Genomic DNA, 17,499 nt, shown 5'->3' with positions numbered 1-17,499 from the left:
CTATACTTTGCTGGAGTAATTATATTTTAGACAACTTGTTAGTTGTACTTAAATTTTAAAAATAGATTAATTGATGTTGTTCCATTAAGCTAATTTTCATTGTTGGTATTTAAAAAAATACAAAAAAAAAAACTTAAATAATTTGGTTCATCCTGACAATTAATTTCTTTGTGGTTGGACTCTGTGCTGCCCCAACTTGTTGTTGACCACATACCAAGATAAATAGTTTTTCTAGATAATGCAAAGTTAAATTTGACAACGTTACCATTAATTATAAAACTAAGAAAATGAACTCTAAGGAATTATCATCCAGAATTGTAGAAAAATGTTCCTTTAATAGGGTAATGCAGCAAAGCTTCTGTCCTTAACATTTTTTCATGCATTAATTTTCCTTCTATACTTTAAGTAGTTTTAGAAATGGTACATTTACACTTTTACAGGAGTAAAAAGCTTAAGTTTTCACTCCCACTAAAGTGTTTTTAAACAGTAAGATTTACACTTCTACTGGAGTAATAAACATGAATACTTTCGACAGCTTTGCATGTGTTCATCTAATGTTAAAAAAGGAAACTTGCTTGATCCCATGTTGAAATGTTCATCGATGAGATCAATGTCAGGTTTGGTGAAGCAGGCAATAAATAAATGTGATACAACACAAAATATTTAATTGCTTTTAGATAAAATGGAAAATCTAATTTCGTATTTTGGCTGAAACCATCATTTTAACAGACATGCAATTCTAAATGTCTTCTTACATGCAATTTTGAGATTAGAAAAAAAAAATAACAGTATCAATTACAAACCTGCTTAAATTGGTTCTGTAACCATGGAGTTGGTCATCTGGCCTACTTAAATCCATCAGCACTCCAACTAGTTTTCTCTGGTGCGAGGCAACAGAATGGACAGAGATTCCTGGATAGTTGTGGAAAAGTCTTAAAAAAAAGTGAGAGAAAGTCCGGTTGCCTTCCAAATTAAGTCTGTTTTTGGTTTCTAAGACCCAGATGACTAGGAATTTACAGAGGATATGTTACGGAACAATTATGTATACTGAAACACAAGCACTAACGTCTGCTGCGATGGTGATGTCATCGGTAGAGATTAAAAATTATCTTAAAAACAAAATTTGACCTGCATGAATCAGGTAGCACAGAAAAAGCATATAATTTTTCTTCATTTTGGAGCTTAATGCAGGAGAGTTGACCTGGATGGCCTAAAAAAAATCATCTTTAATATCTCTAAAACAACAGCAGCACACATTATTAAAAAAAAAAGAAAAGAAATTCAGTTTCACAAATGATAATTTTAACTGCACAAACCTGCACTAATGAAGCACCATTTAGTTTTTAGTATTTTCAATTCAATTCAATGCAGTTTACTTATATAGCGACAATTAACAACACATGTCATCTCAAGGCACTTTACAATTCACCAAATCATACAGTGAAATTGGTTCAAAGTTTTCTATCTAAGGAAAACCAGTTGATTGCATCGACTCATTGACTAAAAGGCAATCCCTCACACCAAGAGGAAAAACTCCCTTTTAACAGGAAGAAACTTCCAGCAGAACCAGACTCATTGTAAGCGACCATCTGCTGAGGCCGACGGATTTCAAGGAGACATAAGCAGAGTTACAAAAGGCAACAGAAAGTTTGCCTATTTGCTGAGTTTTTTTCACCTGGGTGGGGTGTCATCTTGTTGACACGGTCCAGAGTGTAAACATTTGTTGAGTACGGATCCAGCAGCTGTGTTCACCAACGCCCAGATTCAGCTCAGGGCTGAGGTCTGCTCAAGATTACAGCAGCAATTTCCATTAGATTAGTGATTTTTCCTTCTTAAAATGAAAAAAACTAAAGAACTGAGATGAGATGTGTGTCTGGTGTATGTACGAGTCCAGCTTTGTCCATGGTGAGGGTCGTGCTGTGGAAGAAATGAGACGTTACACCTTTCAGACATAAATTTTTGTTCACATTAAAACATTCCCATTCTCTCCCTGTAACTCTTTAATAAGAAAGTTTTTTTTTTGCATTTCTATTAACTTAAATTATTGATTAGTTTAGTATTTACGTGTTAATACCCCAAAATGAAAAATCATAATTTACAATATGAACAAATCTGACCTAAATTTGAACTCTTTTTTTCACTTCTGTCCTCCTCACTTCTCCAATAGTTGTCCAAGATATCTGAAGATTAGTTCTTCTCATCTAAGTGCTGCAGCATACTGTATCTGGCGGTGGGTGTGGGGATGTGAATGGGTTTCCAGCACCTCACTTTCTTCTGTGTGTTGCAGTCATGGATCTGGTGTACTGGAGGAACATGAGGTGGACCGGTGTGGTTTTCACGGGGCTGGTGATGGGCCTGGCCAGCCTCTTCCAGCTGAGTGCCATCACCGTGCTTTCTCATGTCTGCTTGGGCATCATGTGCATCACTGCTTCTCTTCGTCTCTACTACAAACTGCTGGAAGTTCTGCGCTGGAACCCTGGAGTCCACCCCTTCCAGTGAGCTCTGCTGCCCACATTTCTGGTTTACTTTTGCATGCTCACCGGATCTCCCTTTCCATGTCAGAAAGAAAAAAAGGTCTCTTTATTTGAAGAGCTAAACTGACTGATTTGGGTGGTGGGGACTCTGTTTCCTCAGGTCGTATTTGGACTATGACAGCTCGCTGACGGATAAGGAGACGGTGATGCTGGTCGAAGAGGTGGTGCTGCTGATTGCGTTTGCTGTCACAGAGATCAAACGACTTCTCTTCATCGAGAACATGATCGACTCTGTTAAGGTCTGAGAGGGGTAACCCCCAAGGTGGTGATGACATGGGCTGCATTTACATATTTATTGTCATCTTACTCATGTTTGATAACATTAGGACCTCAAACTAAAGGTTTCTATTGAGATTTTAAACAACAGAAAGTGGAGGAGGCACACGCAGGCACAATACTGGCTGCACCTTCAAAAAGGAAATGCTCTAATTGATCCAACTAAGGTACAGGCCAACGTCTGACAGAGGATCCGACTCCATGATTTCCATTTACATACATTTTCAGTATAATATGACGTTTTGCAGAAAAGAATCAGAGGAATTTCAGGCTTTAGATGAGCATTGATCAGCTGTAATTGTCTCCACAGAACCTTTCTCAGGGGAGCAAAAGAAAAATGCACATCACATTTTGGAGATTTTTATCTGCAAAGAAAATTGAAAAATTTAAATTTACTTACAACTTTAGATTATACACCGTTTTGTATTGGTTTAAGACATAAAGCACATGGTTGTCATGACAAAAATTGAAAAGAAAAGAGCAAGAAAGAAGGTGTGATACTAATAAAAAAAAAGCTAATTCCAGAGCAAAACTGTTGGATTCATAAATGTTTGGCGCCATCTAGTGGTAGTAAAAACATTTCCTCTCCTATATTTTTATTATTGAGAAATATGTACCATATCAGCTTTTCTTCTCAGTAACAACGTGCATGCAGCTAGATGTGTAATGAGCTTAGCTAGTCTTCAAAGTGAGAAACACAGAAAAATATACCACAGAAGGATGAAAAAAAAAAAGGATAAGAAAATGGCTTCTGTACATCTGCAAACATTTCAAACATTTGCAGCTGTCTAAAAATATTTGACCTAGAACAAGGCTGGACTGAAGAGGCCCACATTTGATCAGTTTTAACCCAGTATGAGCTAAATTTGATAAATATTAGAGGATTTGATATTAACCAATATTAATGAAGGACAGACGCGGCTTTTTTCTGCTGTCCATTTCTTTTTTGTGACTTTTTTTTAACTCATATTTCAAAATAACTTTGACAAACTAATCAAAAAGCTCTCTGAGGATCACCCAGTCATAAATCATGGCTGTGTTTTCCTTTTATTAACCATAGTTGCCATCATATTTTGTTTTAAAATCATTTAACCCTTTTAAAAGCATTTTGTGCATCTTGGGTGTGATGTGGGGCCCTGACAGTGAAAAGTGCCTGTAATCATATTTTGGATCTGTCCCTGAATGGGTCATTTGACTCAGAGCACCACTTTACATCAGTCTGAGCTCCCCTTAAACACCAGTGTTAACCAAACGGAGAATTGCTGTGAGCTCTGACCCTTAGCTGATCAGTCATATTTCTGGTTCTCTGATGGAGGATTTCATTTAGAGGTGAATGTTTCCTCTTCTTTAGCAGTAACTTCATGACTGCTAGATCTACTGGTCCAAACTGGCCTGATACCAGAACACAGAGGGAGACTGGGTCATTTAGAGACAGTTCAGTGCTGCCAACTTTTCCATATTAGCTGTGCAAAAACTTGAAGTCACTATAGTAGATGGCTTCATCAGCCCGGTTACAAAGTTGGTAATCCTTTGGTAGCAGAAAAGAAAATAAAGCAAGTAATAAAAACACTCTGAATATGTTTAAGATTTTAATTTTTTAAAATGTTTTACCTGATCCAAAACTACATACATGTAATCAAACTTAAAGTAACAGGGACACACACAGTGGATGAGGCTTTGTATGAATGAAATGCAGGGAGGATCTATTTTAGTGCAACAGTTATTAGAGTTATATTAAAAACATAAAATTGAATTATATATTTTCATCCTGCTTTTAAATCCAGACCAGTTAAGCTTTCCGCACATCTAATTTATTTTCAGTGGAGAAACACAGGAGAGACTGCAGCCAATTTGGTGCTGAGTCTGATTGGATTTGGAGGGGGGCGGGGCTTGCAGCAGCACTCACTGCTTGCTGAGGACAATGAACTCTGAGCTCCAAGTCTCCAACAGCGCAGAGATTTGTTGATAGTTACATATAGCTAAAAAATTGCTAGGTTGGTAACTATAACCCTATTTACACTAGCCTTTTGATACGGTCCGATCAAAGCAACCAAGATAACTGATGATTGTAAATGGAACGCAACAACTGGACCGCACCAGACACAACAGAACCTTGCTAAATCTACTGCCAGTTCAACAGTAGGGCTTGGCGCGATTCATCTGTGGCTCGCTCCTCTGATAACAAAGAGCGAATGAGCAGACCGTGTCATCTCCTATTTACAGTCAGCTGACTAATTTTGTGGGTTTTCCAGCGTGTCTGACTTTGTAATTCACAGATCTCTTCACTTGTTCACAACACTTCTTTTCAGCCTATTAACAATAAATGGTATCAAAAGAGTGTGGTGCACCCTGGGATAAGGAGGGATGCAGAGAATGAGGCTCCCTTTGAAATTTGGGCAGAGGACGCTTTCAAGAAAAGAGGTTCCTGAATGTTATGGGCGCAGCCTTTTTTTTGCGTAATTCCTTCCTAGAGACCCGTAGCACCGTGGATCCGATAGGAGGCAAAGAATCAATATAGCGTGATGTGTAAATGATTTTAAGAACCAAGCTCGGCACGGTTAACGAACTCAGCATGGGCTAGTGGAAATGGAGAATATGTCATTGTCTCCCCAGACCTTAAAATGACAGGTCTAGAATCCCTAATCAAAAGTGTGTTGCTTTAAATCGATCAGGGCTAAGGACCCCCATCATGGTGATCTCTAAAGCCGGGCATACACTGTACGATTTTTCATTCTAGTGAGTTTTATATTCCTCTTCTGCTCGTTTAGCTTCTGGATAGACAAGTCCGGTTTGCGCCATCTCACAGCGGAGCTGAGTCTCACGTGGTTTTTAGACATACAGTGTGTGAGCAGTTAGATTGCATCTCAACGTCGGGTTGCACATTGTGAGAATATGCATTGTGAGCTGTGATCTTGCACTTTACGACAAAACCCTGCGGTTTTGTCGTACAGTGTGAGCAGTAGCTGTGTACAACGATTGAAAAAATAGCTCAGTGTATGCCCGGCTTTAGCCAATCACTGATCTTCCCTGTCAGAGTTTGTTGTTCCCATGCAGACTCCAGAACAAGCAGTTCCTCTCTAAACCAGAGGGTGGCAGCAAAGACACTTAGAGTTGGAATGTCCTAATTTGACAATTTTTTCAGTCCTAAACTGAAGATATGACCCTAAATAGTAGGTAATTATTCCAGGACTATACTGATGTTAAACATCACAAATACATAATAAATGCTCTTTTGAGAACTACGTTTGTTTTATGGGGAAGAATGGAAAGTGTGTCTGCGAGTCATCTAGAGTCACATGTAATTAAAGATAAATAACCAATTTAATTTATGTGTTTATGTTTGTTTATATATAAATACTATAGTTCATTCAAAGTATATTGAGTGATTTATTTCTAAGATTTAATAAATAGAAAACCATGTAACTATTTGAAAAACTGCAGCTGAGCAGAACCATCCTATCAGCTCGTCTGCCCTCATGTCAAAGTATCTCCAAAACACACTTTGATCTGATTAACCTCTCCTCGATGCACCTCTCCTTTGAAATTAAAGAGCGTTCTGATGGCGTTGGAGCGCCATCTGCTGTTTATCTGTGATCACATTATGATTAATCAAACTTATCCTCTGTGTCTCAGTTTGTGCTGCTACTCTATCTGCTGACATATGTGGGCGTTGCCACCAATGGGCTGACTCTGATCATCGCTGGTAAGTGACTTCACCCAGTACCTAAACAAACCAACACTAGGCCCTGCTGCTGGCCGTCTGCCTGGGTCTTATAGCTGAACATCCTTCATTTTATGAAAATTTGGATTTTAATTACTTTTTGTTTTTGCTTGCAGCTGTAATTGCAGTTTTCTCTCTTCCTTTGTTATACAAAAAACAACAGGTAAATGTTTATTTTTTTTAAACGAATAGTTGATCTTTGACCCAGTGATAGAGATTAGCTTCAGGGATCCTGACCTCTGGTTCTGATGGCAGGTCCGGATAAGGAAGGTGGCCAGAGCACTGAGAGCATTTATGAAGAAAATCAGAAATCTGCAAGTTATCTGCTCCAAAAAACAAAATATCATTTCACGGAGTGAATTTTATTACATTATTATTTCAAGCAAAGCATTTTAAAATAGAAATTTGAATAAACAAAAACAAAAATAAAATCCAGAAATAAACCTTTGACAACATACTAATAAAAAAAATGGTTTTGGCATTGACTTTGCTGTTTTTCAATCTATTTTTCATATTTTATTTTTTTTATCAAATATTTAAAATTGTGCTATGCTTTCTTCTCTTCAAATTACTCTTTTTTTTCAAATTGAGTTTTACGATTTTTTCCATATTTTATAGATCACATTCTCTTCTCTTCTGTCGGCCTGCTGGATGTTAGCAACAGCGAGTTTATATTGGACTGGAAGTGAAGAAAATGTGATTCGTTAAACATAATTTGAGAAGAACGCATATCATGAAGCTTAGAGAGAGAAATATATAACCTGTTTACAAAAAAATCCCTAAAAAATACATTTGAAAAATTCAAATCTGAAAAAATAAAGTATTTGAAAAAACAAAATATATATATTTTTTGTATATAAAATCTGTAAAAAGTGTTCTTGACTTTTTATTTCCAAACTAAAATTGGAAAAAGATGAAATAAGAGAAAACAACAAAGTTTCTCTCAAAAGCTTTTTTTGATTCAAATGTTTTTCAAAGATTCATTTCTGGTTCGCATTTATTTTTCACATTTAAACATTTACCAAATGTATTGTTTGCTTGCAACATAATGGAACAAACTTCACTCCATATACTTTCTGTAATAATTTCAATACCAGCTATTAAATTATTGGTATGTTTTTCCTCGTCTTCTCTCAGGTTTGACGGCCTGTACCAGATGGTGAGACCCTCCTCTGCCCCGGCCTCCAAACCGGTGCCTCCAGCTCCTCCGGCGCTCAAACAGAAGTCCAAGTCGAAGTAACCTCTGGTTGCTCACTAAAGGAATTTGGGATTCAGAAAATGTTGGAAGGGTTCATCGTGTGTGGGGCCGCCGGTGGGGCAGCTCATTTCCATCTCTCCACCGTGATTGTTTATGGGAGGAAGATTTAATTGATGCCGACAGCAGAAACAAAGCTGCCATTCACACAGAGAAAAGGAGGGGCTGAGGATGAGGAGGGAAATGTTATTTACTGAGATGCTCTCTGTGGGCAACTCTAATGTCCACATGAATGAGAACATGCACTTTTCCACACATCCTTATCTTTTTATTCGGGTGTATTTTTTACATAAACACAATTTTCATACAAACAGTTCTTGAAACAACACATCTAATTCTTTGTTTACATCCTTCAATGCTTGCCAAGTAGAATTAAAAAAAAATTGACTGCTAGTAGTTTTTAAAAGCTCTCAGCTTAAGTTTTAGGAACCTCAGAAAGACTTGAAATAATATTGTTCTGCTCTGCAGGTGAATTGGTTCTAAATCAGTTTAATTTTTTTTTTTATACTTGCTTTAAACACTAACGTAAAACAAGATTTCTCAGTTTTATATGCGCTATATTTTGAATTATTTAGATAAAAAACGTCCCTTTTTTTGACGACCAGGGGTCAGTGCTAAATATTATGCTGATTTACAGATTTAAGCAGCTAAGTTTTAATACCATCAGATTGTATATCAGTCAGATTGCCAGAAGGTGTCACTTTTAAAGCAAATCTATGTAGCTTTTGACACATGTTAGCTTAAACCACACTCATTCAATGACTTTTCAGCTCCGTCTTCATCTCCAGATGCAAATTATTGCTCCCTCTGAGGGCAAGATCCGTCCCTGAATGGGAAAGGGCTGCTTTCCGTTAGTCTGTGCCTTCCTTAAACACCAGAGCTAAGTAAGCTAACAGCAACTGTTAGCTTACTTAGCTCTGACCTTTAGCAGACATATTTTTTGTTATCTGATGGAGGATTTCATCTAGAGGTGAATGTCTCCTCGCCTTTACCAGGAACTCCAGGACTCTTATACCCCTTTCCCACTGGCCGAAAAACCCGTTTAAACCGGGGAACAATGGGCTTTCAGTGGCAGTGGGAACAGTTCATTGACGCGTGTCTATCCAGGTCAAACAACTCGGCAAGCGACCCACGTTAAAACCTCCTCGGCTCTGATCGGCATGCTAAATTACGTGATTCCATTGAACGCAACGTATCGAAGTCAACATACCCCGCCAGTCACGTCTGATCTAACACGCAGAAACAACTCTCATTCGATAAACATGGTGAGAGGGATTCTGACAGATAATAGATTGGACACTGACTACGCCGTTTCCTTCCATGTTGCTCTCCATTGTTTACTGTCCTGATTTATATCGCGCTGGTAACATCAACAGCGCTAACCCAGCATGATGATATCAACAGACATGCAGCTGCCATCGAGGGTTAGATCAGCTTTTTTAGTCAATGGGAAAGGGGCAAAATGCAGGACAACCATGTTTGAAAAAAGTGTATCCTGGTTTTTTTATTGAGAAAGAGGCTTAAGATCTACTGGTCCAAAGTTTTTTTTTATCAGAATCTTGTGCAGTTCTGTTGGTGAACCTGGAAGTTTCTGGTGTAGCGCCTCTGGTGGCAAAAAGTTAAAGTCAGACCTTAAAAATCTGGTGAAAATTGCTTCAAACTATGCTTTCAACTATCTTTAGTATGGAGTGAAGAGGAGGGATCTGTAAAGTGCAAAGTAAATCTGAAGTAAATAATTTGGAGAAAAAAATCTGAGCAAAAAAACAGAAAAACTCCCAAAACCTCAGATTAATATTTTTTTTCCGAACAATTCTGAATTCAAATTTTTTCAAATCTCACTTTACAAGACACAGAGAAACCAAAAGCAGGAAACTCTTTACCTCTTTCACATGCAGACATAAAATCAATATCTTTTAATATAAACTATTTTGCTTTATTCAGAACATTTTCTGTGCAAAAGGCAATACACTAAAAAACTAATAAAAAAGGTACGCATTTAAGTGTAATGGCCTCTAATCTGAGCAGGTAAATCTGTTTTTTTTTTTCTCTTTAGAAGAAAGTTTTGGTCTTAATCTTTTCTCCAACTGTTCAAACCTTTAGATCTAATTTACTGTGAAAGTAAGTAAAGCAGCTGCTCACAGAGAGTATCTCGGTAAAAACACCAGAGAAAAGTTGGTATTAGATGAAACCTCAATGACCAGTTCCTGCTCGACTGGGAGATTTACCATTGACCAGTTTAAGTGGATTTGTTTTTCTTTTCCAAAAATAACCCACAGAAACCTTCCAGAAGAAGGGCTTAAATTGTGTCTATTGTTCAGACATCTTTAACTGTCACCACTTCAAACTTCCGTGTATTTTATTGGGATTTTCTGAGACAGACCAACACCAATTAGTTCATCATTGTGAAGCCAAACATGAACCTTGGACACACCGGGTGTGATCTCATGATGTAGGAATGCGTTACTTAAGCAGGGACAGGGAAGCTCAGGCGGAGCGGAATCATTTTTGGAGGCTGCAGAAGTCTTGAGTTGGGGGATGATTTTCACCTTCCAGGAGGACAAACTGCTAAAATCTGCCACCAGGATGATTAAATTCTGGGGATGGCCTAGTCAAAGTCCAGGCCAGATTCCTGTGAAAAAGACTGCTGCTCTTTGTCCAAGCTGTTTGAGCTTGGCCCACATTTCTGCCCGTGTGGATTTATGGAGCCAAACTGAAACTCCAGCGACGGCTCTTAGATACTTCAAAATAATGCACCTCCTCCTGTTGGTCCTTAACATACAGTAAAACCTACTAAAGTCTGTAACCTAAACTGTTCTCGGTAATAAGGGCTAAAACTACTTTTACAGTCTTTAAGGGGGAATTTTCTTTCCTGAGACAGCTAGCTGCCAACCCTGAGCCGGTGCATGGTGATGGTACCACCGCCTTAAGCGCGTCAAATCAATGTGAAAACCAAACAAACTACAGTGTCTTAACGAGCTTAGAAATCAGTAGCATGTGTGCATTCTGCCTTCAGATGTTTTCTCATCTGGTGATGTCTGGATCCAGATCTGCAGCCCGTTTGGCCATCAGCATTTCTACATTTATTTTTTTCTCGTGTGCTTTAAACTTAAGTTCTTAAAACTACATTTTTCTGCCATGAAATTAACAGGAAATCCTGGAAGTATGTTAATGGTAAATTGATGCTAATGTATAAATAAATGATTTTCTAAGGACTGAGCAGCTTAAAGCTCCTGCAGAAATCCTTACTGTTGTGTCAATACTTCCACTGGTTATCACTGTGTTTGTTGTTTCCTGTTGGGATGTTGCTCCCTAATAAAAGTCATTTGCTATAAACATTTTGTGCACTGAGAGATCCACCATTTGTACATGATAAAAGATGAGTTAAAAAACCATTGAGCCGTAAAAACTTGAAACTAAAAGAAATCAGTGTAAAAAATGTAGTCGTAAGAACTTCTAGGTTTATGTTTTGGGTTATTTTAGTTTGGTGAAAGTCATGTTAACTTTCATCCTTTTGCTGTGAACTGCAGGAAAACCATCTTTTAAAGTTAGAGGTTATTGAATATTGACAATAAAAATGGCTGCTAAAGAGATGCTGCCAACAAAAACTTTGCAATGATGATAAAACATCATTGGTCCATATCCCCAGCTTAGGGCTGGGATGGACCAATCATAATATCTCAATATTTTTAAACTAAATTGCGATATAAGATATACTTTTTTATTTTCATAAAGTAATTACTAAAAAAAGAAACGTTTGAATCTTAATATGAAGTCAGAATTCTGCCAAAAGTGCACACGGGTAAAAATTTGCAGTTTTATTGGAAACACCAAATGCATGTAGATTCAATATGACGCCGCCAATGTGTAACAAGCATCAGTGTGTTCTACACGGGGCCAACGGGGCAAGGGCCCCTGTAGTAAAGACATAACTCTAAATGAATTCATTATAAATAAACATGAGGTGGCAGAGAAACCATACATGATAGGTTCCTTGGAACAACATTGATTAAAAAAAAAATCTTTATTTTAAAAATGATGGATAAATTAAGTTGTTGCACTTTAGTCATATTGAGGTATGATCTTAGTTTTCATCTATTAGAGCTGAGGTTTCCGGAGTTACAAATGGATTTTTGCACTCTAAATTGGAGGTCCTCAACAGGGGGGTCTGTGACCCCAAAGGGGGTCCACAGAGGTACTGCATGGGGGTCTAGAAGGTTTTGGTTGATTAGACTTTTTTTATATTCCCCCCCTGCAATTTTTTCGACTAATTGAAATATCTTTAAATACACATTAACATGAATTCAACAGACTGTAGTAAACAGATTAATGGAGGGAGAAGATGTCTTTCAGTCATCAATGCACACATTCAGCGACACACAGGAGCTCTTTCAAGCTGGGCACCTAAGGACTCCAAATCAGAAATACTTTAATCACCCCAGGGTGAAATTACTTTCGTTACATTACTCCATCTGTAATAGAGTGACTATAGGACCAGTTTGATATAACACTATTTTATACAATATACATAAAATTAGTGGGTTCCCTGCTCCATCACGCCGTCAGTTTGGGGTCCTTGGCCGGGAAAACGTTGAAGACCCCTGATCTAAATATTTAAAACAATGAACTGTTGCCCTGTTTTTTTTATTTAATTCTTTGGTTCGGTTTTTTTTTTTAAGAGATTGTCTGGTTTTCAGGAATATAAAGGGAAGACATTTTCCCCTAAACCTTAAATAAAGTAAATATCCCTTTCATACATAGTTATAGGTTTTATGGCACATTTAACCACCAGGGGGCAATCTTGGTGTAGGTGACATATTATGATACACCTCAAACCCTTTGAACATGATTCCAGGCAAACCTCTAGCTGTTATTACACGGCTGTTATAAAATGTTTAATCAAAAACAAACAAAAAAAAAAACGTCCCTTTTCTTCTATGTTGCAAACCTTGAGATCTTTATTCTTTACCAGAGAAAGTAAAGAATACAAAAAGCAAAAAACTGCGTCAGTTCACACTCTCTATTTCTTCAAGGACAGCTTCTCTTTACTGCCTTAAATCGTGACTCAGAGCCTCCATTTGTCAGTGTTTACCTAAAAAGCTCACTGAACACGCTCATGCAGAGCCATCTGACGTTACACAGCAGCTCAAAATCAATCCCCCCCTTTTTCTTTAAACTCTTTTTAACTTGCTGTGTTTGTGATTTCCATGCGTCACACAGGGACCCAGCTGGGAAAAAATGTGCACTTTAATACATGTAAATGGGTCACACAGGAACACAGCTCAGATTCAGCTCGTCACAGTGGAGTAAATCATTGTTACAGTGGTCTGTGGCTCACAGGACAATATAAAAACAACCAGCATTAAAACTCTTTAACTAAGATTCACTTCAATAAATCCTTTCACTACTGTCGCCACACCTATAGTGCTAGACAAGTAAATCACTACGATTACAGTTACTTGGAAAAGTACCACACTGTGTCACATTAGAACCAAGTTAGACGTATTTTAAAGGGATTCTGCGTGAAGGACAAACGCATAGCAGCTAAAAAATGAAGTGGAAGGAAATCGATTAATTGCTGTTCATTAATAAAACTGAAACAGCAAACATCTGAAAAGAGGGAATTAGATCTAAAAAAAAAAAAAACAACAGAACATGGCACAACCACCATTACAGGTATTAAAAAGAGGATTTTCTTCGAAATTAAGTGTCCAGATTCATCTAAAATGATTTAATTGATGGATGGCATTCTTGCACTTATGATTCCCCCCAAAATAATCCTGAAATGAATTACTTGTGGAAGCTATGGTGATTAGCAAGATGGAAAGCATCAGCTAAAAGGATCAAACTTTTCTGATGGTAAAAACAGACTTTATGTGGCGATTTTCTCATTATGGAGTGTTTTTATTACAAATATACTGGATTACTTGTATCTGTGGACCCTTATGGACAAATGGAATATAAACAATCTAAGACTGGATTTATAATACAGCCTCTGGAACGTTTCAGAGGTAGGAAGTCAAAGTTTTATTTTAAAAATTTAGATTTTACATGCTGCTATATCTTTATTAATTGTGCTTTGGTGCTCATGGTGTCCATAGAGATAACTTTGTGGTTAATTGTGGAGAATCTAAGCTTTCTTAAGCTGTATAACATGTTTATAGCGGAAAAAGTTTAACCGTTGTTACAGTATTTCTATTCATTCATTTTCTATCAACGCTTATCCCAAGTGGGGTCACGAGGGGTGCTGTTGCCTATCTCCCGCTGTCTATGGGCGAGAGGCGTGGTGCACCCAGGACAGGTCGCCAGTCCATCGCAGGGCAACGCAGAGACAAACATGCAGTTACTGGCCATGCAGCTGCCAACTTTTTTAGCCAGTGAGAAGGGAGATGGAGCCAGATGCTGATTGTTAGCAGGCCGTCCGGTGTTTGAAAAACACGCGTTAACCTGCTAATTTCAACTGGAAAGAGGCTTTAGCTAACAATTGTTCTTAGATCTGACCCTAATAATATCTCCGGTTCTCTGGTGGAGGATATGCTGTAAAGCTGATAGCTACAAGTTTAATGCCTCCCTGTCAGTAAGGGGTAAAAACGCACTCGCCTGTTCTCCTTTGGAACTTTTTACCTGACAGTTGCCAGGTCCGCTAATGCTTGCTACATCAAACTAAACATAAAGGCTTGATCGTAATACCTCAAATCGATAAGGACACTTAAACCATGGTAGAAGTGTGTCAGCTGTTACCATAATAAGTCCTATCTGAATTTAAGGAAGTAAGGAAGGAGCAAGAGAAAAGCAGGATGCTTTCTAGAACCAATTCATTTAGCATAGGGACCTCCTGATGTCTCCAGCTGCCACTGAGAGCTATATGGACTCACAATCTTTTGCGTGACAGGAGATTCAGGCACAGCCCGCTCCATGGAGTCTATCAAAAACCTTTATTTATTCCCTGTCCTGTGTGGGACATGTTCATGTACACAGCTTCATGTGTTTGGGTTTTATAACAGAAAGTTTCAGCAGTTAGCTTCATTCCAGAAGGCTGCAGTCCAAAATTGACCTCAGCCATTCATGTGTGTGTATGATGTGTAAGGACATCTGTAGGGCTGAAGGCTCCTTTCCTACCCTGGATAGAGTTCTTATTGTTGACCTCGCGGAAGGTAAAGGAATAGGAGCTACGAGCTACAATATGAGGTATTCTGATTGATCCTATACTTGGCAGTTCAGAAGGAAAGCAACAACTTTCCCTTTGCTTCCTTAATTCAGAACCAAGGCTCCAAAGCCTGATTGATGTTTTCCTTTGTTTTCCTTAGGCCATTTCTCAGCTCTATCATTGAGCTACTATGATCCATCAACACCTAAGCTCCATCAACCCACTTTTTCTATTGGTAGAGGGTCCTTTTATGTAAATGTTGGAATCATAACATGATTAATATGCTTTTTTTTTTCTTCAGCAACATTAACTTTTATTCTGTGCAGCTTTACATGTTCTATGGAGGTACTACTTTAGAAAACTGTATTGTTTTGGATGAAAAAGTTGCAGGTCTGACCTTTAATTGATGAAGGTGGCCTAGTCTTCACCAGGAACACCATAACTCTCCCCTATCAGATTCCACTGACACAGACTCCTTCATTTAGTGACAGTGCAGCGCTGTCAGTTGCTAAATTTACAGGTCTGGCATCACTCGAGGCTAAAAGTCACACAGCGTAGCTTTAACACCCAATACCGCAGGGTGACACATGGTGGGGGCAGCATCATGCTGTAGGGATATAAAATGAATTGTTCTCAGCAGGAAGCTGGTAGAAAGGTGGAGCTAAATATGGAACGATCCAAAGGGAAAACCCGTTAAAGACTTGAGATTTAAACCAAGGATCGAACACTGTAAACACAGATTAGAGCTACAAATGAGCAGGTCCTCAGGAACCCCAACCCTGAAAGTTTTACATGTGTTTCTGTTCCAGAAGGCTTTTTTTTTGTAAAGCCTGGCCTAGGCAAAGTTCATGTGTAAATCCAATCCAGACTGTTCTTGTATCTTTGATCCAACCGGACTGAGGTTAATCTATATACCAAGAGGAATGGGTAAAACTCTTCTCTAGATGTGGAAAGCAGAGTAAAAGGCTGAATACTTTTTTTTTCACATATCATGTATTTAAATTTCGTCTCTGAGCCACTTCGTGTTTGTCTGTCAGATGAAATCCCATAAAAATCCACCAAGTTCTGAGCTTGTAAAGTTAGAACATTTCAAAGGGGATGAAAACTTTTTGACTGCTTGAAAACTTATCCTAAACCTACGGTTCTATATCAGCATACTCTAATGGAAAAACACCCCTATTGTTTATAAGTCAGGGAAAGAATTAAAACACAGATTTTCATTAAAACGATCCGTTCTACTAAATAAAAGGCGAATAGTTTCCAAAATAAGAAGAGTGAGACGTTTAGTGCCCGGTACTGGATGTTCCCTCCTTTCCCAGTCTGTTCGTCTAGAGCTGCTCATTCTCAGCGTCTCAGGGAGACGGCTCACATCAAGAACAGGCTGTTCCCTCTAAATGCTCAACTCTTTCCCCTTATTCTGCAGTAAAATATTATGAAAGCTGCCTGCATGGTGAGAAATGTCCCTCTATTGCTGCCACCAGTCCCCCCCTCTCCTGTGTCCCGGTCATCAGGTGAAGCTCATATGCTGGGTGCTGCTTGGGCAGAGCCACTGCTGCTGATTGGTGGACTGTGTTCAGGAGATCTGTCACACATAGTGCTCACGATGGTTGATGTAAACCCGGTCCGTCCCGCTCTGATGACATACCCACTCCAGGTGGGGGCGCTGCCGTTCTGATGGTCTGGGTCTCGCCGCGGCGGGGTGGCGCTGGTCTAACCTTTGCTCTCCTCTTCGGGCCTGGAAGCAAAAATTAAACAGGTTTAAAAAGAAATATTAAACTCCAATCATATCCAGACAGAGATGGACATCTAAACTGAGAGGCCTGGCAGGGAGGGTGTTTAACTGAGAAGCAGCCATGGTAACTGGAGGAGCTGCAGACATTCACTGCTCATGTGGGAGAATCTATTGACCAAAACTCAAAAAAAGGAAAGAAAGCAATGAGGGGGTAGAGGCCCCCAGCCTGGTCTTTAGGGCCCACTCCCCTGCAGGTTACGCTGCTTATCTGCATCCAGCATTTGGGAGAATGAGCCCATCTGTAGCATCGATGTGCACCAAGAGATAAATACTGACCCCAGTAATCTTAATATATCTCAGATTAAGCTAATAATGAAGTCAAAAGTTACGCAGCGCTGCTTTGATTCATCATTGTAAATTCATTTTTTATTATTTCGACTTTTATTGTCATTGTTTGTACACAGAATATACAAAACAAAATTAAATTTTGTACAGCTTTCAGACAGCAAATGAGCAGCAGCTTAGCAGTGAAATGAACATTTCCATTCCATGAAGTGCAGCAGTGATCGGATGTAAACAGTGTGGGAGAAAAAACATGGTGCAAAAAGCACATTGATATGAAAGTTCAGAGAATTAAATATATATGGTGCAAATATGCAGTGTTTTGGTTTGGTGTTATCAGTGTGATTCAGTCTGTCACATGATTTAGAGTTTTTCAACAGTTCAGGTGCCTGATGGTGGTGGGGAAGAAACTGTAACAGAATCTGCTGTACCTGCAGTCCATGGTGGGGGTGTGAGAGGTCATTGTTTAAAGGAGAAGTTCGGTTTTTAACACTT

At 38.7% G+C, this 17,499-nt stretch overlaps 2 protein-coding genes across 3 annotated transcripts in view; one reads left to right on the top strand and one right to left on the bottom strand.

Annotated features, from left to right (window-relative positions):
- The window catches only part of LOC107087896 (reticulon-2-like), a 16,272-nt gene extending 4,220 nt beyond the window's left edge, over window positions 1-12,052 (top strand). Inside the window, exons 2-7 of the mRNA XM_015379726.1 lie at window positions 2,288-2,495; window positions 2,635-2,773; window positions 6,444-6,513; window positions 6,648-6,694; window positions 6,787-6,845; window positions 7,669-12,052. Coding sequence (XP_015235212.1) covers window positions 2,288-2,495; window positions 2,635-2,773; window positions 6,444-6,513; window positions 6,648-6,694; window positions 6,787-6,845; window positions 7,669-7,771 — 626 coding nt within the window. The 3' untranslated portion in view covers window positions 7,772-12,052. The remainder of the gene's footprint in view (window positions 1-2,287; window positions 2,496-2,634; window positions 2,774-6,443; window positions 6,514-6,647; window positions 6,695-6,786; window positions 6,846-7,668) is intronic.
- A 502-nt stretch (window positions 12,053-12,554) lies between these two features.
- LOC107087864 (nectin-3-like protein) overlaps window positions 12,555-17,499 on the bottom strand; it is a 51,320-nt gene continuing 46,375 nt past the window's right edge. Inside the window, exon 7 of one of the 2 annotated variants that reach the window (XM_015379670.1) lies at window positions 12,555-16,665. In XM_015379670.1, coding sequence (XP_015235156.1) covers window positions 16,641-16,665 — 25 coding nt within the window. In that variant the 3' untranslated portion in view covers window positions 12,555-16,640. The remainder of the gene's footprint in view (window positions 16,666-17,499) is intronic. The other variant, XM_015379669.1, reaches the window with a different exon arrangement.

The sequence above is a fragment of the Cyprinodon variegatus genome, unplaced genomic scaffold, assembly GCF_000732505.1.
Source record: "Cyprinodon variegatus isolate N-32 unplaced genomic scaffold, C_variegatus-1.0 Scaffold198, whole genome shotgun sequence".
NCBI classification, from domain to species: Eukaryota; Metazoa; Chordata; class Actinopteri; order Cyprinodontiformes; family Cyprinodontidae; genus Cyprinodon; species Cyprinodon variegatus.
The sequence above is the reverse complement of the archived record's forward strand: the minus strand, read 5'-3'. Positions and strand labels throughout refer to the sequence as shown.